The sequence below is a fragment of the Lithobates pipiens genome, unplaced genomic scaffold, assembly GCF_037356315.1.
Source record: "Lithobates pipiens isolate NorthernLeopardFrog02 unplaced genomic scaffold, aLitPip1_a1.2 Scaffold_8, whole genome shotgun sequence".
NCBI classification, from domain to species: domain Eukaryota; kingdom Metazoa; phylum Chordata; class Amphibia; order Anura; family Ranidae; genus Lithobates; species Lithobates pipiens.
In genome coordinates, this window is record NW_027507903.1 from 452,197,415 (window position 1) to 452,224,773 (window position 27,359).

General features: G+C 39.9%; 1 protein-coding gene across 3 annotated transcripts in view; it reads left to right on the top strand.

Moving 5' to 3' along the window:
* Nucleotides 1–26,511, top strand: part of SGCD (sarcoglycan delta) — a 1,108,439-nt gene extending 1,081,928 nt beyond the window's left edge. For all 3 annotated transcript variants that reach the window (XM_077468394.1, XM_077468393.1, XM_077468392.1), the window contains 2 exons: nt 11,871–11,994; nt 12,732–26,511. In XM_077468394.1, coding sequence (XP_077324520.1) covers nt 11,871–11,994; nt 12,732–12,905 — 298 coding nt within the window. In that variant the 3' untranslated portion in view covers nt 12,906–26,511. The remainder of the gene's footprint in view (nt 1–11,870; nt 11,995–12,731) is intronic.
* The last annotated feature ends 848 nt before the right edge of the window (nt 26,512–27,359 follow it).

Here is a 27,359-nt window from a genome sequence, read left to right on the forward strand (position 1 = left end):
GGGCAGTCCTTCCACCTTATTGGGCTGCCATACTTGCAGAAATCGCCCCAAAGAAGCTTCAGAACTTTTTTTTAGAGTGGAGCTCTTTTTTTTACTGCGATTTTTGGTGCAGTGCATTTCTGAAATGCAAGGAAACACACAGATGTGAATGGAGCCTCATTATTCTTGTTTCATCGCACCAATTTCACTTTCATGCCCCATTCACATCTAGCATAGTGGAATGCACATTTTGTGTCTATTTTTTTCCTAAGATATCCATAGGGCAACCCTTGATTTAAATTGGCTGTGCTATATGTGGCTTATGGGACATGTTGGCATTTTGAGGGTTGTATGTTTTTTTTTTTACTGTGCGTTTTGCAGCATTTGGCACTTGTTTTTTCACATGGCAAAATGTGTGTTTGCTTCTGTGTTTGGTGTACCGTCACCAATTACTGGCAACTGAAAGTGCAACTAGTCATTTTAGGTGTATAAACATGGCCATACACTATACAATCTGATTGTACAATCTCCTTTAGATTTACCAAATTTATAAAATAGGAGGAAACACCTATCTAGCCAATCACTCTATATCCAATCAGGCAGGCCCTTGCACTACATAATTGATGGCAGCTCTAAAGGAGATTGTACAATCAGAATGTATAGTGTATGGCCACCTTTATATACCTAAAATGACTAGTTGCACTTTTAGTGCCATTAATTGTTAACAACACACCAAAGACAGAAGTGAACACACATTTTGGCATGTGAAAAAATGAATGGCAAGTGCTGAGAAATGCACATAAAAAAAAAAAACGCAACCCACAAAACCGCAACATGTCCCATAAGCCACATATAGCACAGCCCATTTAAATAAACAGGCTGCCCTATGCGTGTCACAGGAAAAACGAGACACAAAATGTGTGCTTGATGTGAATGGGTCCTGAAAATGAAATTGGTGCGGTAACACAAGAACAATGAGGCTCCATTCACATCTGTGCGTTTCCTTGCATTTCAGGAATGCGCTGCACCAAAAATCGCAGTAAAAACGCACCAAGCTCTGCTCTGAAGCTTCTTTGGGGCGATTTCTGCGTGTAGGGCAGCCCATTCAGGTGGAAGGACTGCCCTATGTGTGATGAGTGAAAATGCTCTAAAACATCTCCCCACCTCACTTAAAAAAAAAAAAAAAAACGCATGTGGGAATGCTAGTTCCCGATGTGCAGAGATGTGAGCGGGGCTTGACAGCTGAGCATTTCTGTCTACTCCCTTATATGTACTTGTATAAAGATGGCCATACACTATGCAATCTGATTGTGTATTTAGTGAGAAGGGTGACCACTGATTGATTGCATTTCATTTAAAAAATGTGCAGCTAAGAATGAGAGGGTGGATGATGCAGGGTGTGTACTAATGAGGTCAGCTGGTCAACTCCTTCCTGTGTCATGACCTACAATCTGTAAGGACGTAAGACAGAAGCAATAGATACGTTTGGAATTATAGATGGAGGACAGTAAGGTATGTGTCTGTAGATTTTATGGAGAGCTTTGATATTTTTGCAAAAAAAGTACACGGATGCTATATTGGTGCATAGGGGAGCTGGAATTTTGAAAAAAAAAAGTGAACTTAGCCTTTAATCCTAGTTTTTATTTTGAATGATTTCAGCAAGAGCATGGCAGTATTCAGTTGTGATCTCCAGAATACTGTAGATATATGTCTAAATTATTACAAAAGATGAAAGACCCACTATGGCAGTGCTAGGAATGTCTGAAATATTATCTCAAGCTCTGGAGGGAATATGGAGAAAAGCAATGAGCTAATCATGAGATCAGGAAATTCGATTTCTGGGGATGCTTTGTACACAATCTATTGCCATAGTTGTAATGAAGCCCAGTCATATGTCAGTTTTAAAACACCATCGCTGGCTGCAAGCCGAAATGGAAAGGTTATTTCATAATACATATAATATACATTATTACTAAATGGCTTCTGTACCACCTATATATATTTAACTAATTTTACCCCAATAGCGGGTCATACTTACTCACTCGTTATGTATACATCACATCCTTTCTGCTTTGCAACACTCCATAATGATAACAATATGCTTTTTCCAAGCAGCTTATCCTATAAATGGTACTCTTGAGACAGAATTTCATCAAAGATGCTGATGTGACATACAGATAGCCGCTAGAGGGCTACTGCATTTGAAATATAATAATTAAAATATGACAAAACCTCAGTGTAAAAATGTAAAAAAAACTGTAATGTTACGTAAACATAAAAATAATAACTTAAAAACTTAAAATACACAGGGAAAAATCCCTTTATGCAGGCTCAGCAGCATTAAGTCATCATTTATCACGTTTCATGGAAAAAGCTTAACAGCGTTAAGTCAAGACATGCCTTCTCCTGACCCCAGTATGTAATTAATCTGGTCTCTAAGACGGACATTTAAAATTGCCTTACGCCCAAGAAATGTCACCCGGTTCACTTTATTCATGTCGCTGCCTCCTGTGTCCCCTGCCCAGATTGAAATATTTTACTGTGATTTACTCTTTTTAATTAAGAGCTTTCACCGTTTAATTTGAATGCCTACACTAGAAGCCTTGATTTCCGGCGGGCGCATTGGTGGTTCAGTAATTATGCATTGTACAGTGCAGGCAGAATCATTGCGCCTGACTTAGCAGACTGAAAAGCAGGAGGAGGTGGCTGACCTCGAAGATCAGACACAGCTGGGTAGATGTGGCAGTGCGAATCATCCTCTATTCCTCTACTCTTTTCCTTTATTTGTGTTATTTCATCCTGCAGGAGAGAAACTTTCTGGACAGTTACACTGGTCTTTTTTATGATTGAGGTGACGTGTATATTGCTCCAGGAACCAATTAAATTACTATTTTTAATGGTAGACTTGCCTAAGTTTTAAACTTGTAGAAAATAGCACTAACAATAAACCACTTTGTGATAGGTGCTCTCTTAAAAGTTCTAATAAGGAGATCTGATTTGCAGGTTCCTGGCCACATCATACAGCATTCACCAGGACAGAAGTGATGGGAAATCCAAAATATTGCACTGTCACCTGCATATACCATACTTGGACAATCCCACAGAAAGTTGGAAACCACACTGCTACTCCAGTGAGTCCCATGCTTCTGAGAACCAAGCATCTGCCATGCTGCATTCCGAACAGAGGAGGTTGGCCACTTGGCATGGGTACCATTCAGAGAATGTTTTGCATTTTCCGATTGAATGCCAAGTGTCCTTTGATTGGATAAGGCAGAGAATGTAATGTCCCCGGCCAACCTCCTTTGTTCAAAATGCGGTAGTGCAGCTGCTCGGCATAGGACCTGGAAGCAACTGGAGATCACTTGAGTAGTGGTGTCTACTTCAGTGAATTCATGGGAATCAGCCAGGTAAAAAATATCCATAGCTGAAATTCTTCTTTAAAAATGCCATTTAAAAATACAGTTTGCCCAAAAAAATTAAAAATACTGGCCTGGCTTCCAACACTTACTGGAGGAGCAGGTAACATAACGGGGGACATGGAGGTTCTCAGGAGGCATGATGGCATCCTCCTGGGAGCATTGAAAACTGGTCAAGGTAAGCTTTGTTTCGTAATATATTTTGTACAAACTGTATTTTTCAATGGCTTTTTAAGCCACTTGTAATTGAGAGACTGTAAGTAACAATGTCTTTCCATCTTAGTAAAACGTCTGCTTTAATGGCAAATATTCCAATGGGGGAACCTGTTCTGCTTTTGGATGGAATTTCTCTTTTTACTACCTGTTGTGTCTCTGGCAGAAGAAGTACAGTGAAATCTCCCCAATGGGGCACACCAAAAAAAAATGAGAGGGTTTTAAACCATTCCCTTCCGAAACTGAAAAAGTTTGGGCTGTGGATATACTTTTTATACATCCAAGAATCAGTTAAAGGACAGCTTCACTTTTAGGATAGGATGGAGAAAGCAATGAGAACAAAATATATATGGATGAAAAAAATAAAATGAATTTAATGTTAGGGCATCGGTTTGGAATCTCCGGAGGCACACTGCCCGCCATAAAGTTGAGCATAAACCCTCTTTCACTTTGGGCTTTCGCTCTTGATTTGTTTCAGTGGTAACCGTCATCTTAATAAGGACATGTAGCAGACACTTTTATGTTACATGCTATTTATCATTTTTCAGTCATGCTCTATGTGACTACACACACATACACTCAGGAAATGGTCTCCCTCTCTTCTGTTAATTAACTTTGCCTCCCTTTAATCATGTTAATTACAGATGACAACATAATCTCGTTGTGCTTTCTTTTAGTGGAATGGAGGGAGTATCAGATTATACAGGAAAATATTTAGATAGATATGTCTTTCAAGGGCAAGTTAATTGTTCATCCACATTGCATGAATTTGATTATCAATGATTATGAATACATGGAAACATTTGCAGGGGAAAAAATTAATGCTTTTAATTTATGTAAATTGCAAGTTAATAAGGAATTTCTCTGAAAATTGGATGCAGGATAGTTTAAAATTCAACACCTTCTACAGTTGCTCTCAGCACAGTGCAGGGAAAGAGAGGATATATGTAACAAAATAGTTTTAGGTCAGTTGTATTTAAATTCTTTAAAGCAGATCTTCACTTTAAATTAACTTTAATTTTGCCCTGCCTTAACCCAGCACTTCCACATTTCTATCCTAGGCAAGAAAGTTTGCATACCCTCACTCCTGTTCAAGATTTTTTGCATTTGTGCAATTGTGCCACAGTGCTTTGGGTCCCGACTGTGCCCTGAGGTACATCAGTGCATGTGTGGGTTTTCCACACATCTACACACATGTGGTTTTCCTGGCACATGCACAAAGACAGCTGTTATAGAAGATCCAACTTTGCCATGTTTGTGCAAGCCAAATCTGTGCCAAATGGCTCTGCCGTAACCTGGAGGCTGGGCAGAACCCTTCAACACATCTGTGCATGCAGCATAATGAGAGGTGGCATGGAGATAAACTAAAGGGGACTGAAGTTCCTCTTTAAGTTTTAAACTGTTTTATATGGGCGGTACAGTGGTACAGTGGTGTAGTGGTTAGCACTTTCACCTAGCAGTAAAAAGGGTCATTGGTTTGAATCCCAACCACAACATCACCTGCTTGGAGTTTGCATGTACCCCCTGTGCCTGTGTGGGTTTCCTCCAGGTACTCTAGTTTCCTACCACACTCCAAAGACATGCTGGTAAGTTAATTGGATCCAGGGCTGTCTTACCGCTACAGCTTACATTGAAATTGCCTCGCCTCCTCCTAACCCCACGCCTGTGATAGACAGAATGCACCTCCAATGCTGGAATATTTTCTGTGTATAACAGGTGCGGCGCCAGGAAGAGGCGGGGCTGTGTGTGACAGGGAGCAGAGTGAAGGCAATTTCATGTAAGCTGTAACAGCGTGCTATTCCCTCTTCAATGGGGGCACAGGGAGGAATTATATTTTAATTCTTGAGAGTAGGTGCAAAATTTGGGACAGGCTTGTAGGGGCCCTAGTGCATTACTTTGCCCAGGGGCCCATGATGCTGTTAAGATGGCCTTGATTTGATCCTGTCTAAAAATTGGCCCTAGTATGTATATGTATGAATGTGAGTTAGGGAGCTTAGATTGTAATTTCCTTGAGGGTAGGGACTGATGTGAATGTATATGATATACGTAAAGCGCTGCATAAAATTAACATCGCTATAAGTACCTGAAATAATAATAATAATAATATACAATATGTCAGTTGTTTGTTTTGTAAATAAATATTTGATACAGGGTGGACCATTATTACAGGTTTACCAGAGCTCTATAGGTTTTTCCAAAAACAGATAATAGCAAAAGTTGGTTCCTTTTAGGCACTCTGAATGAAATCTCAGACAAAGCTGCGCAGAGTGAGGGGGGAGAGAGGGGAAGAAGCCACTGTCTTGACTCATTCTCTTGTGTATATAAATTCAGCTTCAGGTACTGAGCTCTATAAACAGGCTATCTTAATCATAAAGTACAGTAAATAGGCAAGTTATTCACACATCATTGGTTATAGTCTTGTGACTTCAGGTGGCTAGACACTGGCAAGCTTTTGAGGACACCCTCCCTTGGGGTGCATCCCCTGTAACCCTACCACACTCTTGTGCATCCTCAGTTTTTCACTAGTGTCTATAGGTAATTGTCCTCTTCTCCTCCCCAGAGAAACCAGCTTCGCTACTTTATTATTTTTATTATTATTTTCCTAGAATCCCTCAATCAATTTTTTACTGTCTACTCATGCTGAGGGGATGGGCTGTAATGTTGATTCAGGCACTGGATCCGGCATAGGGTGCTCATTTTGGAAATGTGTGCAACGCATTGAGTTAGCCACAGGGTGCTATACAGGTACAGGGCCATAATCCATCACAATAGAACCCAGTCCATGAAGACCCCTTCAGGGGTATACCCACTATGATGACAATGGATTTATATGCAGTTCAGCATTGTGAACAGATAAGACAGGGTCACCATGTATATTTGATCATTACTGTGTAAAACAGGACTAGGTTTGAAATGTATTCACCTTCACTCACTCTTAAGTGGATGATCAGGTGTTCTGTCACACCACTGGTCACACACTTTAACACCACTTCCGTCTGGAGCCCTTATAAGGTACTCAAGCGCTTACTCCTGCCCTTTTGCTAAAGACGGTCTACACCTGGGTTTCTACATACTCCTACCGGGCACACTTACCTTGTCTACTACAGTGAAAAGAAATGGCGCACAGAGATTGTTAAGGCCAGTCAGCAATAAAAAGTCTATGACCTTTGGCTTGTTACCTGACTATACCTCTGCTTGATCCCAACCTGCAACCACTCGTTAATTACCTTTGGCTTGTTTACTGACTGCGCTGCTGTTTATATCTCTAACTGCTATATCTGTTACTGGGCCTCAGCTTGCTTACCTCCTGGTGGGGCGATCCTGAGGACCATAACCTGTTACTAACATGCAGCAAAGCCCATCTCCACCATCAAGAGCTCTGATGAACACCTGTTAGTACTGGATTAGTTATCCTGACTCCAGATCATGACATCTTCACAATGAATGGGCACATTCCCGTATCTCTTTTGCAGGCACATGGCGGTGCCATTCATTTTTAATAGCACCCCCACGCACCTTGCTAACGAAGTACCATGCATTTTAGTATGGCACAATTTTTAAAAAAGGTTCATACTGTTCTTTTGTGTGATTTTCATGCATAGTGTACACGTACTGAAATTAATGGGCTGCCGTAAACGCGACATGCATAACTGTGCAGAATCGCACAAAAATGTGCACATAACATTGCGCATGCATAGGTGCAACTGGAGTGTTCAATAATTACTGCCAGTTTGCAGGTAAGCAGATTAACAGCAATTAAGACCAACTCGAAGTTGGCTAGGGTGGTGCTGTGTGGTTATTGCTTTATTAATATGTGTGTATTTTACATTTACTTCACTAGTTGAAAAGATAACATGTGCCTACATCTGCTAAATGAGGCAAGTCACACTAAACTGACAGTGAGTAGAGCCTGATGGGGAAAACTCTGAGAGACTAGTTCCCGATTAGGCCTGCTTGCCTGTAATTGACAGTGTGTCAGTCCAATAGAAGCTTTGGAATCTACCCGCTGCCATTCTCTTTCAATTATAAACAAAGCAGACCTAATAGGGAACTAGTCTCCTCATCAGGCTCCGCTCGCCCGACAATTCAAATTCAAGCCTGTTGAGAAGGTGGAACCTGATAGTGGACTTGGAGACTAGTCCCCCTTGCCTGTGATTAACAGCACACAGCAGTGGACAGATTCAAAAGCTGCTATGGAACTAAATAGTAGCTATAGCTGTGTGCTGTCAATCAAAAGTAAAGTGGACCTGATGGAGAACTAGACTCTTAAATCCTCATCAGGCTCCACCACTCAGTGTGGCCGGCACAGTGGCTGGGCAGGGGGGCCGGAAGTGAATGGACTTAAAGCAGAATTCAAGCCTAGTACACACTAAGAAAAAAAATGGTGGCTCTAGTTGGAGCTGCTGTACTAACGTTTCAGAATTAGTACAGCAATATTCTCCGCTGAGCTGTTGTGTTCTGGCAGTGGGACTGATTTACCCCCGCCAGAACACTCCTGTCAGCCCTCTTAGCCATTGGCTGAGAGCGCTGGTAAGGAGCCGGTCAGCAGCTGGTTTTCCAGCATGCTTATCCGACAGAAGCCAGCCAAATGGCTGGCTTCTGTTGGACCAGCTGACATACACATGGGTCGAATGTCAGCCAGATTTTATTGAACCGATTGATGTCTCTGGCATTTGGCCTGTGTACAGTGCACAGAAAACTAGATAATTTCTTCTTTATGAAATTGATTAAAATATTATGCTCATTGCATTGGTACATTATATACATTATCCCCAAATAAACCTTTAAAGTGTGCTGCAACCTTTGATTTGTGTATACATACTGTATATATTTATATACAGTATATGTGTGTGTATATATTTATATATTTCATACTGTCTTGTGTGACATAAAGCTAAGTTAACAGTCTTCCCAGAGTGGATAAAGAATAGCAGAAAGACTGCAATATGGTTTTGCAGGAGAAAAAAAAACACATTGCTGGTTTTGTCTCTTGTTCCTCATTAGAAGAGAGAAAACAGACGCTTGTCAGGGGACCTAGCCAGGTGGCAAATCTATCCTCTATCGTGGTTCGGCAGACTACACTCAAAAATGAATATTCTTCCAAAAATAGTGTACTTGTTTCACACCTTACCAGTGGCATTAGTCACATCTGACCTGATATCATTTCAAAAAAAGATTCTCAAGTTTTTATGGGGAGACAAGAGGCCCAGGGTGAACAAAACAGAAGGGAGGACTCGGACTGCCCGATTTGCAGAAATATTTTTATGCTGCCCAATTGGCCCAACTTACTAAATTCCACTCCCAACAACCTCAGGCACTATGGATGACCATGGAATGTTATTCCTGTCATCCCAATCCAATTTCGCATATCATGTGGTTACCAATGAAAGAGAGGCCAACTATTTCACCTCACGTCTCACCCCTCCCTCTTTTGAATGGTGGTCCAACAAGGGCTTCATACGGATTGCAGATCTTTGTGATAAAAAAGGTGTGCTATCCAAAAGAATGCTGTTAGAAAAATACCAACTACCGTATTCTGAACTCTATAGATTTACCCAAATACACCATTATATGCAAACTCTATCACGTAAGGGGGACCTTGTGACAATGACCCCCATGGAACACATGTGTCGACAATACGATAAACTTAGGGGTCACATATCCGCAATATATACTATTTTAACTTATGTCTCAGTAAAACTGTCCTACATGACACACTGGGAGCATGACCTACAAGAAATTCTGGACCTCAAGGAATGGCACTCGATAGAAATGGCAGCCTCTAGATCACTTATATACACCTCAATTATTGGAGCGGATTATAAAGTTTTATTAAGGTGGTATTTGGTACCAGCTAGACTGGCCACATTTGTGACTGGCGCTACTACGGAGTGCTTTCGGGGCTGCAGCCAGGTGGGAACGGCATACCATATATAGTGGCTATGTCCCAAAGTATGGAGGTTCTGGATTAGGGTCTACAACTTTGTGTACACTCTTACCCAGATCAACTTTGCCAAATCCGCAAAGCATGCACTCTTGGTAGTAGGGTAGCTGAAGTTTCCAAAGCCCATAGACGGCTTCTAATGTTCATATTCACAGCAGCCAAAATTACGATAGCAAGGAATTGAAAGTCAGCGGCCCTACCATTTGATCAATTTAAACACAGACTATCTTGGCTTATGCTAAATTAAAGATTAACAGCAATTATACAAAATAAAATCGTTTAACAAAGTATGGGATCCTTGGATCAGATATTGAACCAATGATCCCGGACAATCACTAACTAAGATCTTTCCTGAGTAATACAACTAGGAGCATGTAGTCCTCCCTACCCTGCCACTCCCCCCTTTCTCCCCCCAATCTTGCCTCCTAACCCCTGTGATTCCCTTTTCCTTTCCTCTTTTCACCCCATCCCCTTCTCTTCTCTGAGACCCTGGCATTGAGGGGTCTGAATTGTGCCCCTCCATGACAAGGGGGACGGCCTACCCAAATGTTAGTTGGGAGGTATATGTCTCCTGAAGTGGAGGAGGCACTCTGAGCCCTATAATGTGAAATTGAAGTAGGGATACAGAGTATAGTGTAATGCGTAAGGTGGATGATCCACCATATAGTCTGCAAATCAACAGAGACAATGTAGATAAGACAACATCGACAACAGAGCCATTGATAAATTGCCTTAAGATAGTAGTAGGTGAATTGTCCCTGCCTATACTGTATGTTAGATGGACTTTAAAAACTGTTCTGCAAAATTCCAAGGTCTTTAATCTGTACTGTCAAAAATTGAATAAACATTATTGAAACTAAAAGAGAAAGAACAGTCTTGCTGGGATGGTCACATAAAGAGTAATAGAAGAGCAAAAAATGCCTTTCATGGAGAAAATCTACAGGCTCACAGAAATGGCCAAATACTAAAAGTCATACGGTACATATATATTGCAGTACAATAGGGCAGGTTCTAGTGCTCACAGAATGTCAAAGAATTCACCAAATTTGTAGCTAATGGAAGACAGAAAAACCCTAGAGAGCGGACTTTTGGTTTTAAAACCACACTGGAGAGAACAACATTTTCTCCACAAAAAACAATCCTCTGTTATTCCAAATTGCTAATCCACAATTAATCCTCTGCATTGTGTTAAAAGGATGTTTTATCCTGTCTTCTCTGGTCCTGCTCTTCTTCTGCAGTCCCCAAACCATCTCCTGAGGCTAAGGGACGAACTGCACATGCTCAGTTTAGTGTGGATTGCTAGAGAGTGCATGTGATCAGCACAGGGCCAACCAGCTCTGTCCAGACAGAGGGTCATGGGTCCTGCAGCCTTATAGGACATTTAGAGCAGAATGAAAGCTCCTCCTACAAGTTTTAGCCTGATACTGATAGAAGTCACACAACTGCTGATGAAAAAGGTATTTTGCAGTTTATATTTACTAAAACTATTGGATTTCAATATTCTGTGTATTGTGGGAGGCCCAATATAGTGAATGCAGAGTCCTGGGTTTAGTAACACTGAAAGCTCTTGTATTGGTCTATATTTATCCATCACAGAGATGCATCGCTTTAAAGGTGACAATATGTACCTTAAAGCCAACATGACAAAAACCTAAGCTATGCCTGCATGATATGTAGGGCTAAACAAGAGGTTTGCTTTAATGCCCACATCCAGAGTAGCATATATTTATCCTTATTTCTCATTCTGTTCAGCTGCCAAGAATCAGGAAAATATTCAGCATTTAGGGATATGGTGTACCACATCACTCACTCACTGACAACAATGGTGCTTGGTGTTGCCACAATGGTTGGGAGAATTATCAGCCTTGTGTAAGCTCCAACTGGAGCCAATCAGAACTTGAACAGGGCTGTCTTTCTTCCATCCCTATGGCTGAACAGATTAGGAAAGGAGAGTAAAAAAAAGTTAAATATATGCTGGTGGGAAAGTGAGAGTTAAAGTGAATCTGTGGCTTTGCTGTGCAAAGGCAAAGCCATAGGTTCACTTTAGGTTAACATCCTAGCATAAGTCTGCTTTAAAGAAGCATAAATTTGACAAACAGCCCGTAAAGTGATGGCAGGCACAATTCCGAAGTATGCTCATAACTTTAACAGAGTAATATAATAAATCAATTTTTAGCAGGTGCATTCCCCTGTGCTAGGCAGGTCAAACCAAGCCATTTTTTGAGGTTGCATTGTTATAACTTGTACCAGTGAGACTGATTTCACTACTGCTGCCGCTCTGTAAGCCTTCTTAATATTTCTTACCTGCTTTTGAACAGGCTGGAATCACCGACACGGACCTTGATCATGGAGGCACCAAAAGGAATTGAGATAAATGCAGAAGCCGGCGGTCTAGAAGCATCTTGTAGAACAGATTTACGGCTAGACTCCACAGACGGAGAGGTAGGCTGCTAATAAAAAATGGACTAGTCAGGAATATGGTCCTATCATTAATTTAGACACGTTCCTCTTATAGTTATCTCCAAAACATATTGCTGAAACTGATTTGTGGATCTGATAACTTAGTTGACTCATTTTTAAAGGGCCAATAAACCTTTAAAAAAAAATCTACAAGTAGTGTTTAGAGATATTTTTGAATAAAGCTCAAAAACCTAGAGCTGCAGACACTTCGGAGAAGATCTTATAGACGTTAGTGAGGACCCGCTGAGCAAGTGTGTCAAGCTGCATAGAAGATTTTAGCCGAAGGCTGTAAATGTTGTAGAAAGTTGTGAAGTCAATGAGCCAAAAGTCTTAGTGAGTGTGTGCATTTTTGTAAATCAAAAATTGATTCAATAAGATGGCGAGGCCGCAATCGAGGGTACAGTGTCTATATCCCTTCTGTATATTCCTTTTAAACAAATAAGTGCCTTCTGTTGAGCCGGGATGGGCACACACTGATCGAAATTCAGTGGCTTCAACAGGAATTTCAATCAGTATTTGGCCAGCTTAGGCCCAGAAAATGTTTGTGACTCAGACAATCTGTCCATATCTGGTCATCTTATGGTGAAAATAGACCTGGATTAGCGGTAACATAATTTTGTGGCATGCTAGTTCATTTGTAGGAAGACTGTACTTAAACATGGTATATGCTATTTGCATTATGTACTCCTTTAAATAAACTTTTTCTTTTTTTTTTTCAGATCCAGTTAAAAGCAGCTAACGTGAGACTTCCACATCTACCACGGGGCTCTTACTCTGCATCAGCGCCGCGGCAAAACGTGTATGAGATCTGCGTGTGTGCCAGCGGAAAACTGTTTTTGTCTCAAGCGGGCAGTGAATCCACCTGTCAGACAAATAACAATATCTGTTTGTAAGAGACTGGCAAGCCAAGCTCCAAAGTCCCGGAGCATGACTGTATTCAGACACAGGAAGCCTCAGAAACAATATGTGTGTGCGTGTGAATATATACAAATATATATATATAGATATATATATCTGTAAATCTATTAATCCCCCCCATAGAAGAGATTGTTCAGTGCCAGAAGCTCAGGGTGACCATCACTTGTCTTCCCTTGTGCCCATTTGCTGTTTTTCAAGGACTGCAATTCAAAGGGGACTGCTCATAAAATCATAAGAAACCCTAAACTTCAAGGTCTAAAATGACATTGCCCATAGTTATATATTGTGTAAGGTTTTATTTATACAAATAGCAGATTTTCAAAGAGTATATACAGAGTCTAGAGTTTAAGGGCTACTGAAGACTAGTACAAGAGTAGAGGTCACATAGTGAAGCTTTAAGTAGTCCTGTATCTAAAACAATTTCAAGATTGGAAGGCGAATCATGCGGACAGCCTGTAGGCAACATTATACTTACCTTTGTACCCTAATGTAAAGATTCTGTTTCATAACATTTCATCCTTGACCTGTACAGAGAGTTATTTGTCAGATGCATACGAAAAAAGGCAAAGGTAAGTATAATTTTGCACCCATGCTGGCAAAACAGTATTAACATGTATCTAAAGCCATTTCTAGAGTAGTAAATGGCTAAAACACCTGTAATTTTATTTCTGCATCTGTGTCCATTTGGGGAGACTCCCCTTCACTTCCTGTCCCAACAGACACAAAAGTGGGAGAGAAGACATCTGGTGACAACTGTAAACTTTTGTATCGCGTATCACTTTCTGTACCAGTAACAACGGTCACCAGGACAAACAACGAGAGAGAATCTCTCCAGCAGGTGCACAGACAGCTGTAAAACAGAAGAAATACTTTAACCTTGCGCTATCCATAACAATAAAAAGTTTTATATATACATTTTTATATACATTTTAGGAGTTTTGCGACTGATTTTTGTATAAACCCAATTCCAAAAAATGTTGGGATGCTGTGTAAAATCGACATAAAAACAGAATGCAATGATTTACAAATCTCGTTATCCCAAATTTTATTCACATTAGAAAATAGAAAGCATATCAAATGTTTAAACTGAGAAAGTGTACCATTTTAGGAAAAAAAAGGTAATTTTGAAATTGACATGTCTCAACAAATTCCTCAAAATATTTGGGACAGGGCAAAAAAAACTGGCAAAGTCCAACCCCAATTCCAAAAAAAGTTGGGATAGGGCCATGTTTACCCTCTTCTTTTAACAAGATTCTGTAAACATCTGGGAACTGAAGTGATCAGTTGCTGGAGTTTTGGGAGAGCAATGTTGATCCATTCATGCCAGAGCATATACTGTTCTAAAACCTGGATATACAGTATCTTTCAGCTTGATTGTAGCTTTCCAGATGTGCAAGCTGCCCATTCTATACACACTAATGCAATCCCCATACCATCAGAGATGCAGGCTTTTGAACTGAGCACTGATAACAAGCTGAGTGGTCCCTCTCTGTAGTCCAGAGGATGTGGAACCCATGGTTGCCACAAAGAATGTCAAATTTTGATTCGTCTGTCACAGAATTGTTTTTCAATTTGTAACAGACCATTTTAAATGAGTTTGGGCTCGTATAAGACGGCGGCGTTTCGGGATCATGTTCAGCTATAGCTTTTTCTTTGCATGACAGAGCTTTACCTTACATTTTTGGATGGCACGGCCAACTGTGTTCACAGACCGAGATTTTTAGAAGTATTCCTGAACCCATGCAGTAATGTCCATCACATAAGTATGTCTGTTTTTAATGCAGTGCTGTAAGGATCAGAAGATCACAGGCATCCAATATATGTCGTATTGGCCTTGTCCCTTGCACACTGAGATTTCTCCAGATTCTCTCTGTTGATGATATTATATACTGTGGATGATAATATATTTAAAGTCTTTGTAATTTTGCACTGAGGAACAATATTCTGAAATTGTACATTTTTTGGCAGAGCTTTTCACAGATTGGTGAACCTCAGCCTCTATTTACTTCTGTAGACACTTGGACTCTCTAAGATGCTCTTTTTATACGTAGTCATATGATTGACCTGTTGCCAATTAACCTAATTAGTTGCAACATGTTCTTCCAGCTTTTCATTGTTAGTACCACTTACTTTGCCAGATTTTTGTTGCCTCGTCCTAACTTTTTTGAGATGTGTTGCTGCCATCAATTTCCAAATGACCTCACTTTTTTCTTAAAATTGTATAATTGATCAGTTTGATATGTTTTCCATTGTGAATAAAATATGGGTTTTTGAGGTTTGTAAATCATTGCATTCTGTTTTTTTGTTTTGTAGATTTTACGCAACATCACAACTTTTTTGGAATTGGGTTTATATTAAACAGGTATCTAAGACAGCCAATTAAAACAGCCACTCAAATAGCTTTATAAACGTTAGATATATGGATGCTTGTGTTTCAGTAGGCAACATAACCAAGTGCCAGATATATATTTCCACTTTAATCATAGACAAAAAATCCATGAAAGAACAAAGGAAATCTGCAGAAAGGTTGGTAAATTGGCAAGTGCTTTTAAGAATTGGCATCCATTGATCCACCCATATGTGGCCATTTACTGTCCTGAAATGCAAATCCAAAACTTCATATCTTGCTCATAGTGGGGAAGCAGGCACATACAGTACATTCAAGTGGGCCAGTTTGCTATGGTGTGTGCAGATTGACAATCCACACACTGGTTCTTGCTTAACAAGGTTAAGGGACACTGAACAGAGACATTTTGTTTTTTGTGCCTTTTTTGACACCACAGTCACAAGACTGCATATAAACTTGCTACTAGCAACTTGCTAGGACAGAAGTACAGGAGTTGACATTGCTGACCTGATTTTAGAAATTCAAGTTCCAAGGCCATTGTCTTTATTATTGCTTTACAATGCACTGGGTAACTACCCAACAACAACCTTGCAAGTCAAGAGTCCTGATTCCAATGGCTATGTGCTTGTTCTGGGTCTAACTCGCTAATAACGAAGAAAGGATGATGATGACAGCCCTTTATCTTGCACATTCAAAAACAAGTCAGCAGTGGCAGCTCCTATGTTTCTAACCTGCTATTTCCTTTTTATTAATAAAAATAGTTTACCAAGGGATATTTAACAAGCCTGGACCACTGTTGAAAATACCACTCGAACAATATAGCCAATGCACCTTCCAGATTTGTTGCCTCTCTTTGTCTAGCACAGTCTTGACAATGTACAGTGACAGAGCCTATATTGTTTCCTTTGTGCGCTATTGATCGCCATTGATTTCAGTTGCACACAAGTTTCCTCCTTATCTCTCTAATGTTATAGTGGTTTAAATCTGATAGGCATTTTATTTCTTTCTCAAAGGTTTATTGTCAGGCCAAATACATGGTTTAAGCCTGAGATTTTATCTAATAATTAGCGTCAGTATAATGTCAGGTGTTAATAGGGAGCATAGAGGAGCTTTGGCCTATTTCTTGCTTTTAAACAGTGTCCTGATCAGTGCTGTTGGAGAACCGAGGGAATTAGCAGGGAGCATGGAACGCTCCTCCTCACGTATCATTATCTGGTCACTGTTCCACTCATTTATGTATAGAGCCTGTAGTACCTTTCAGTAGCTTCCAGATCCTCCCCACATTAGTCTCTTATGTTGTATAATTTCTGGTAGCTTACATTGTCAAGCATGCAGAGTTATGTACATATTAGGAAATATTATTGGGAAAACAAATGAAGCTGGCTTTTTACACAGGGGCATGGTCATGCTGGAACAGAAAAGGGCCACCCTTAAAGCATTACAAGATGTTACATGCACCATTTGAACTAGGGCATCAAAAAGCCATGTTGCCACACGTGGCCATATTTACTGAAATAGGTCAATAAATTACGGTGTATGGTGGCCACTTGGTGGGTGTTAAAGCCACCCAGAAAGAACTGCTTTTTGTGCTCCCCTATAAATCTCTTTAAATATTACTTGTAAGGACTGTTTCTATCTGTCCTGGTCAAGTATGTAACATTACATCAGTGTAAAAAAAACAAAAAAAAAAACAACAGCTTTAGTTTGTGAAAAATGCTGTTTAGAGGTCCCCACACCTCTAACAGTGGGGTACATGAGGAAAATGGTAAACTGTGGCCATCTCTTCCCATCAGTATGTCATAACTCTGCAGATTTGATCAAGAAAAAAAACTTTCTGCTACCATGATTCATCCTGTGCTGCCAATCAACATAATGTGATGAATGTTGGATGGCCACTGGCCCATCGGACACTGGACTGCAAGTAAGCAAATGTTTAACTGGGTATATGCCGACATTGTCAAATACTCCTAAAAGAATCTTATGAAATTCTTTAAATACTTGATTGTTTTTCTAATATGTTTCTGGCATTTTCTTGTATATGTAGCTCCCCTTATCTTTCCCTAATAATATCTTCAATCTGCTTCATGATGCATAAGGTCACCCAGAGCACTGTAGTATGTAGAATACTGGACTGAACCATCTCTTATCAAAAAAGGGGGACATGTTGCCTATGCCTTAAGACAATGCACTCTGCAAGGAAAAGCACAGAGGGGAAGTTTCAAATTTAACTGTTTGCTGTCTATGTTTTGTTTATTTTTTTGTTTTATGTTATTTGGGGTGGGTGTTACATATGGAGTACAATGAATGGGATTTGAGTGACGGCTGAGTGGTGTGATTTCTTATGAAAAGATGCATATTTTTTTTTTTTTTTTGTATGTTCAATAATGTTACAGGTTACTAGTTCGAAAATGCTGCTACAGTCTTGTTACATGGCTATGGGATACTTAGAAAATGGATCACTATCATGTGACCTGGTTGAGGAACATGGCATAAGTCACATGACCTGGCCTTCATTTGGCTTTGTCTTTTTGAACAACTCACCTTGCCTTGTTTAGTTAAAATAGAAGTTGTCAGCGGTTAATACATATGACTGGTGGAATTATTTTACAGGGCCAAGGATAGTGTGTAAAAAAAACAGCGACCCAGAACTATCACCTTCGTTGTGACTGTTATATACAGATGAAAGATGATATTGAAATTGGTTGGTAGGGATCACTTCTCAACACATCCTCTTCTAGTGTATTATTAAATACATCTGAGTGTATTTACAAGTTTCGCCTGACAGCTTTTAAGTGATTTTATTGATTGAACCCATTTTTTCCACTGGATCTAAGTTGCGTTGTGGTAAACCAGGAGTGGCCAATCAATCGAAAGCAGAAAGAGGGCCTCAATACACTGCTGTTGGCTTCTATTGGCTTCATAGGTTTGAAGGGAAACTATACTGTTTTATCTGCTAGCACACATCTTTATTTCTTACTGTAAGTTTCACCAAAGGTATTAAGAAAATGTCAGCATTTTCCCATGCTTGCCCTTGCATATTTGGTCTTTATTATTTCATAAAAAGTTTTGTAATTGCACCCTCTAGAGGCCATCTGTATATCAGGGAATGTGATCAGCATTTGCCTAAAGAGACACCATCATCTGGTTAAACAAATTATGTCAAATATTGGTAAGAAACTTAAGTTGTTGTAAACCTATATATTCATATAGCCAATGAAGTGACTGGCCTCAGATTATACATAGATATGAAACAAATTAAGGATGAAATCTCAGTCTGCAGAGCTAAATGTGGAGAGCTCTAAGAGCTGATTGTAGGAAAGGGACACACACCCCTTTCACACAGTACATAGTAACAGAGCTGAGGCTGTTAATCAGCTGGAGCTCCCCCCCGTCACCATTTTTCTCTTGGTGTCAGGAAAACTTGTAAGAAGTGATTTAAGCTAATAAGATACAGCATGAAAGGGGCACCACTCTGATCAATGATATTCAGTAAAGGTCGGCTGTTCCTTCCCAGGTGCTCAGGCTCGGATGTCCTCCCGCACATACATATAGCATAGCTCAAATGAACAAATGGAGAGCCGGCCACTCTGGAATATCTTCTGGAATTTATTGAAATATGGTTCAGTAAAAGCAAACGGCTAACATGTTTTGGCAACTCTAGCCTTGATCTCAGCAACTGGGATCAAGGCTAGATTTGCTGAAACATGTTAGTTGTTTGCTTTTACTGAACCATATTTCAATAAATTCCAGAAGGTGTTCCAGAGTGTCCGGCTCTAAATTTGTTTGTTTGTTTGAGCTATGATTCATGCTAATAGCAGAGGAATGAAGCAGCAGACAGAAATGACACTTAGTGCTTGTAATTGAGACAAGTACACCGTATACAGGGATATGCTTTGTTCATATTTCATGTCTGAGGTTTAAAACCACTTTAACATTACCACCTGTGTTTATAGCGGCAGAGACATGTTAATCTCAGAGCAGAAGGGTGAGGGTGGGGGTGGTGAGATGGTTATAAAAGGGGCAGGCGGGAAACACAGGCATCTGACACACCTAGATGTGTCCGATGTTTAAGATTCTAACATCAGCTAAAGCAAAGATTGTATTTGTGTTTTAATTTGTTTAACTGAATGATTCTCTGTGTTTACCTAAAGGAACAGTAAAAACAATATATATGGTTTCCCTTGAACTCTTACCTTTCCAACATAATGGCTCCCATGAACACCGCCATTTAAATGAGTGGACCGTAATACTATGTTTCATTGATGGTAGCACTGTTGGACCTTGCTATATAAGTGTTACAACCTTTGTAAATACATTTATAGGTCTTGTTAGCTTTATAGAAAATCCATTTATAGTTAAAATGTACCAGACTCTAAGGAAAGCAAAGTAAAGGAGCTCAGCCTTCTTTATGTTATGAAACCAAAAGTCAATTTTTCCAGTGTTCTGGAATCCTAAAGCAATGAGGTTACACCTATGTATCTGGGAGTACCAAACATTTGATTGTGAGACCTCTTTTGAGCACTAGACCCAAGGGATGCCCCACGTCTACATCAGAGAAAACTGAGACACAATGAAATTATCTGTTTAGGTGTTTGATCTGTTTTAAAGGTGTTTGATTTTGCGTGGGTATATCCTTTTTTTTTAGAATTTTATGCCATTTGTTCTGAAAAATATTACCTATCCACACAAATGACATAAACAGAATGTGCAGCAGGGTCCAATAAATTATAGAATACCTACAGATTTTTAAACAGGGTAGTGCAAAGATGAAAAATGTGTTGCCCATAGTGCCCAATTGGATTTAACCTTTCATAAATGTAGGGCAGCCATAAAAAAAAAAAAAAAAAATATTGAGATTGCACTTCGTTAAATGAAGGCTTAAGTAACAATCACTTTATTCATCCAGATACTGTAGATTACTGTTTGCCAATAGCTCTGCATTCCATGTGTTTCTAGGTGTATCTTAAACCAAAGACTAGCAAAAGCCAACTTGTCATAAACATGAGGGCTGTCCAGTACTTCTAGGATGAAGGTGAAGCCAAGCAATCTCTTTGTCTTTAGCAATGTCAAGTAGGAAATCATCTCCCGTTTGTAGATTTTTTACATTTATCACATATCCAGTTTAGTTGGATTATTGACAAGTGACCAGAGACCAATGTTTGCAGTATGTGCTGTTAGAGCCTTCAAGTTCACTTTATATTTGTACCTGCTTTACATATTACAGTGAGGGAAAAAAAAGTATTTAATCCCCTTCTGATTTTGTACATTTGCTCGAAGACAAAGGAATGATCAGTCTATAATTTTAATGGTAGGTTTATTTTAAAGCGGAGTTCCACACAAAAATAGAACTTCCACTTTTTGGAATCCTCCCCCCCTCCGGTGTCACATTTGGCACCTTTCAGGGGGGAGGGGGGAGCAGATACCTGTCTAATACAGGTATCTTGCTCCCACTTTCGGGCATAGATACCCGTGCCACCTGCAGGGTATACTACCCCCCCCCCCCCCCCCCGCTGTCTTGTGGGAGACACACGGGTCCCAAGAGACAGCAGGGACCAGTGGGAATGCGCATCGTGAGTCACGCATGCGCAGTAGGGAACCAGGAAGTGAAGCCGCAAGGCTATAAATTGACTTGCATTTTAATGAGTGAAATAAGTATTTGTCCTCTTCCCAAAACATGACTTAGTACTTGGTGGCAAAAACCTTGTTGGCAATCACAGAGAGAAGACATTTCTTGTAGCTGGCCACCAGGTTTGCACACATCTCAGGAGGGATTTTGTTCCACTGCTCTTTGCAGATCCTTCCCAAGTCATTAAGGTTTTGAGGCTGGTGTTTGGTAACTTGAACCTTCAGCTCCCTCAACATACTTTCTATGGGAATAAGATCTGGAGACTGGCTAGGCCACTGCAGGGCCTTAATGTGCTTCTTCTTGGCCATGTGTGTTGGGTCATTGTCATGCTGGAATACCCATCCACGACCTGTTTTCAATGCCCTGGCCAAGGGAAGGGGTTCTCACCCAAGATTTGATGATACATGGCCCCTTCCATCGTAAATTTGATGTGGTGAAGTTGTCCTGTGCCCTTAACAGAAAAACACCACCAAAGCATAATGTTTCCACCTCCATGTTTGACGGCAGGAATGGTGTTCTTGGGGTCATAGGCAGCATTCCTCCTCCTCCAAACACGGCGAGTTGAGTTGATGCCAAAGAGCTTGATTTTGGTCTTATCTGACCACAACACTTTCACCCAGTTCTCCTCTGAATCATGCACATGTTCATTAGCAAAGCTTCAGATGGGCCTGTACATATGCTTTCTTGAGCAAAGTGACCTTGCATGTGCTGCAGGATTTCAGTCCTTCACAGCGTAGTGTATTACCAATTGTTTTCTTGGTAAATATGGTCCCAGCTACCTTGAGATCATTGACAAAATTCTCCCGTGTAGTTCTGGGCTGATTACTCACGTTCTCATGATCATTGAAACTCCACGAGGTGAAATCTTGCATGGAGCCCCAGACCGAGGGAGATTGACAGTTATTTTGTGTTTCTTCCATTTGTGAATAATCACACCAACTGTTGTCATCCTCTCACCAAGCTGCTTGGCGATGGTCTTGTAGTCCATTCCAGCCTTGTGTAGGTCTACAAGCTTGTCCCTGACATCCTCGGACAGAGTTTTGGTCTTGGCCATGATGAAGAGATTTGAATCTGATTGATTGCCTCTGTGGACAGGTGTCTTTTATACAGGTAACAAGCTGAGATTTTGAGCATTCCCTTTAAGAGAGTGCTCCTAATCTCACCTCGTTACCTGTATAGAGGACATATGGGAGCCAGAAATCTTGCTAAATTATAGGGGATCAAATACTTATTTCACTTTTTTGAAATGCTTCTTCTGAATATTTTTGTTCTTATTCTGTCTCTCACTGTTAAAATAAACCTACCAATAAAATTATAGACTTATAATTTCTTTGTCAGTGGGCAAAAGTACAAAATCAGCAGGGGATCAAATACTTGTTTTCCCTTACTGTCTATGTTCAGTAGACTATGTGAGCCATCATCCCTGCCTCCAGTCCACCTCCAGTTCCCTCATTTCACCCAGCCTCTGTGGACTGCCAGTATTGCCAAGTCCAGCTCTCTATGATAAATGGTTGGGAAGTGGGCACCCAGGAAATTTTAAAAGCAAACTTTTTTGAAGTACTTTGGAATGACATCCATCAAACCATTTAATGTACCAATGAGAATTTTCATACCAATGTCTGTTTGAGAATTTTCGAGTGTATGGAGTGCTTTATTAGGGTGATAACCAAGAAAGCTGAAAGTCAGGTGAAATAAGTATGTAGACATACATTCTTCAGAAAAACTCCTCATCCTCCTCCTCAAGGTCAGGGGAGAAAAAACAGTTCAGTTCAGGGCTATCCTATCAGTCTTAGTTCCCATAAAATACTATGTCGATTTTCTTAACTAAATGGCTACACTGTAGCAGTTACAGAACTTCCATACACTTGAGGCAAAGAAAAGAGAAGCATAAAAGTTAATTCATTTACATAAAAATGTGCTTGCATAAAAAAATACTACAACTAGTTTTCTAAGTAGAAAATTATGATTGTGTACCTTTAAAAAAATCTGTGCTTGAACTTGACTGAGTTCTTACCAGGTAAGGGAGGGAAATCTGTTTGTTTACTTACTGCCATATGTTTCTCAGCTAGAAAATGCTTTTATTGTATTTGGATATTATAGTTGACAGTAAAATCCATAAGTACAGCTGGGAAGTGCCGACTTGAAGGATTAGGTAATACTTCAGGCCATAGAGGCTTGTCTTGTGTCCATCACTCTCTAACATCTTCACATTTTTTTTGGACACGATCGACAACCTTTTTCCAATTTACTAGTTTCACCTTTTTAAATATCCTTATGTTCACCAGTCCCTGTACAAGGTGTTTTTTTTTGTTTTGTTTTTTTGCTGTTGTCCTTGAATCCAGTAGAGTTTAGCTGGATTTCAAGTTAACCATAGAATAGTGTCAATTTGAAAACCACAACCGAGGAGGCCGCCTTGAGCATTTCAGTAGGGGGGCACAAAAAAGAAGGCAGGATCTGCAACTTAGGTTGCAAAAGTAGTGTAGGGCTTATGGAGAGGGAAGGGGGTCCTTTGTTCTAATCGCCTTGGATGCTAAAGGACCTTGTTCCGGAATGGTCTGTCGTTAGAAACAAATACGTTGGAAAGCCAACCTTGTAAAAGAAGTGTAATAACACTTACCAGTTCTGCCTGTTATGGTTCTGATTATCGCTCACTTGAAGATCTTCATTGACCAAAAAATCTTTAGTATGCAAACCTTCCAGATATGTCCGAAGCCTGCTCCCCCAGCTCCACACTGTGGTTCTCCCTACTGGTCACTATATCACTACAGCTGTTCAGGGGCACAGTAGTGACCACTGACCTGACGGTCAGCAGGTGGAACCTGTAGAGAGGGTGTTCATGCATCAGACACACCTGAAAATCTTGAATGCTGAGGTAACTCTGGCCTATGTGGCTCTGGAAGGGAGTGAAGATCAGAATCATGGGTGGTAGTACTTGGCATTACTCATTACTTACAAAGTGACAGAGTACTTTTAACCCTTTTATTACCATCAATGTATGCCATTCGCCAGCAGCAGTGGGAAGGTTTTACACACTCCTGGCTGCTTACGTTTTCTATTTGTATTTCATTCATTAAATGAATGCTGCCATATTGTAAACTACACTGATAAGCTGAATTAAATTTTGGTCTTATTCGTGATCAATAGCCATGAGCTATTACTGATGTAATTTAAACCTGAAGAGATCAATGATCACAAAGTATAACCCTCAACATGCACCCATTTAGAGGTGTAGATTTACATTTTCCAAAGCTTTTAAAGAAAGGAATTGCTAAGGATTGGTTAAGTTTAGTAATCTATGACAGCCATTCAGTTTTCAGTTACCCCCTTTAGATTATTAATGGATGGAATCTGATTGGTTGCTGTGGGTTTCTGTACTTTGCCCTTGGCTTAGAGCAAGGGTCTCTAAACGTTTTAAAATGAGGGCCACATAATATATTTTACAAATATCTGCCGGCCGAAAAAAAATCCTCATCAGAGCCCCCCTTTCTACCCGTGTCCCCTCTTATATCAGGGTCCCCATTAGAGTCCCCCCTACATCTAAGTTACCCTTTACATCGTGGTCCCCATCATATTCCTCCCCTTACATCGGGTTCCCCATCAGAGTCCCTTCCTAGATCAGAGGCGGAGACCATAGGCAGCCTCTGTTGACCTTATTTCCCAATCTGTGCACATTGAGGATACACCACTGACCCTAGCTGCAGACCAGATAAAATCTTGTAGTGGGCCAGATTTGAAGATGCCTGGTCTAATGTGAAGCTTATAAAACATGTTCTATAATGGTTAACTTAGTGCATATGACTTATCAAGGTGCCATAAAATTTACAATGAAGTTGATCTTAAAGACCCATAAAGATGTACAGCTTATGAACAAAACAACTGTATATTTATCTATATAGGCCCTAAGGGAATTTATTAAAGCTTAAAAAAAAAAATCACTGAACTCCAGCATAACACTGTATAGAGAAACAGGGGAGTTTGTGTGTCTGTGTGTATGTGTTTGTATACAATTGTCGATGCGTGTCCAGTATTTTGTGCATTTGGTATTGGGGTTCAAAATCTTGACATTGCTCCAACTTGCAACCCTGCCCCCTCACATCCCACAATGCACCAGCACATTGTGGTGCCTTCTTTCACCCAGTAATTATAGTTCATTAAAAAAAAACTTTCATCAGGTTCCCTGTAAACAAAATCCTGTCACATCTATTAGTCACCTTGGACAATATGTTTGCTTGAAATTGATTAATGTCAATTCCTATAGTTGGCTTAAAATAATACAGTCCAGACAATACTTTTAAAGGACGGTATCATTTGTCTTGATGGTTTCCTTGTCACCTGCAAACAATAGTGCGACCATTTTGCTCATATAGCTAATATTTAGGAAAAGCAGCGGAAGGTTGAATGTAATAGCCAAACTAAGATATGTCAAAGTTTAACCCTAATGACCGGGTACAGCCATTTTAAAAGGATGTTTGGTTCCTGAGGCCTACAGGCAACTGTGTAGCCATTTTGAGATGTCAGTTTATTGTGAGTTTGTTTGAACTGTCTGTAGACCAGTAACTTCACTCAATAATAAATATTCAGTATATTTACAAAGCACTTAAATCATAAACAGAGGAATCTCCTTCTTTGTGGTGCTGCCTTAGTATTGAAGGTCCACGCTCCCAAAGAATGTGGTCACTTTTGCCTCCTATGGACACTTGAGAAACAACCTGTTGATACAGAATCAGCATTTGCCCCTGTACACATGGTCGGAGAATCTGTCGGAATGTGTCCTATCGACCGTGTTGTCGGATAATCCGACTGTGTGTGGTATGCATTGGAATGTTTGCTTCGGAATATCCGTCGGACCAAATTTTCCAACTTGCTGGAAATATTTTCCGACAAATTGGTCTGATAGGACATACTCCAATCATGTGTAGAGAATTCCGATTGGACAAAGTGCCACGCATGCTCAGATCAAATTCCTACATCAAAGCTATTGGCTACTAGCCTGAACGTAGTCCCATCGTAACGAAATTACGTCATCACGTTCTGAAAGATCAGATTTTTCGACAACTTTGTCCGACCGTGTGTATGCAACAGTTTCGGACAAGATCTGACTGAAAAAAATCCGACGGATTTGGTTGTTGGAATCTCCGACCGTGTGTACAGGGGCTTAGAGTACTAGTGTCCATAGGAGGCAGCTGAAGACCAAGATGAAAGGTTAGATCATGTTAGATCATGATGGTGCTACCAACAGATGGCACCATCTAAGACAAAACTCTCATTCATGGTAGGCATTACCCCATATTTGAATGTTTCTGAGATACCCCAAGCATTTTCCCAATACATTTTTGTGTATGTCTGAGTAATGGTTGGACTGTGTGCGTGCGGAATGAATACGGAGAAATATATACAGCTTTTGGGGTTGTTTTGTATTTGGGTTTTCTGTGAGTCTGTACTCACTCTATGCAAAAATTTTGTAAGCATTTGCAATAATGCTCCGTATAATAATAAGATCTTTTAACTTTATTACACTTTCTGTACAAGAATAAAAAAGTGATTTGTATTTAAATGATTTCAATTGCAATCTTGTAAGACCTCTTAATAAAATAACAGTTAATAAGAATCTGTCTGGTTTATTGTATCTATGGGGAGTAGAATGCCATGCCGTGTATTCATTTTTATTTCTTGTTTTGTATGTAAAATGCAGGGCATTTGGCATCACTGTAAACACACAGGAGAGTGTTGGATCTTGAAATGTATGTCCACGTTTGCAGCCAAATTGGAATAACACCTATTTTATATTTGTTACATATCATAATGAAAAAAAATATTTAAATTTTAAAATTCTACTCAACTTTTTCTTTCATTTGCAATGTTTACGTCGTATCAAATTCTAAAACAAAAATGTATCTTGTAAATCCTTAACTGCTAGGGCAGCATTTATTTTACTTTTTTTTAGGTATTTGTCCTTTATTTTTACCTGGTGGTCCAGCCAGTAAAACACTTCCTGTCTCCATGGGGTCTCCACCCTGGGCGGAGAAACAGCAGAGACACCTTTAGATGGCAGCTTGTCAATCTGGGGAGAGGGGAGTGTAAAATGGACTAGGAAATTTAGATGCACTGGAGTGACAAATTAAATCTGAATTTTGACCTAACATTTTTTTAAAACAGTTATAGCAACAGTTTTGTATTTCCTTTTAGGATAAAGTTTTTACATACAGTAAAAAAATAAAAGCTGATCATTGTAAACACCCCTGTCAGTGTTAAATGGTTTGTCTCAACCCTCTGACACTTTTCTTGGACAGCTTGGTCTGTTGAAAAGCAACAGACTTACTGGATACTTACTGCCGGGATTAATGGATGAAAATAAAGGAGAAAAACGTAAAAAAAAAAGATAATAAACATAGCCACCACACTTTATAATTGGTAAGATGCGATATATAACATTTTTGTTTTCTTGGTTATTTCTGC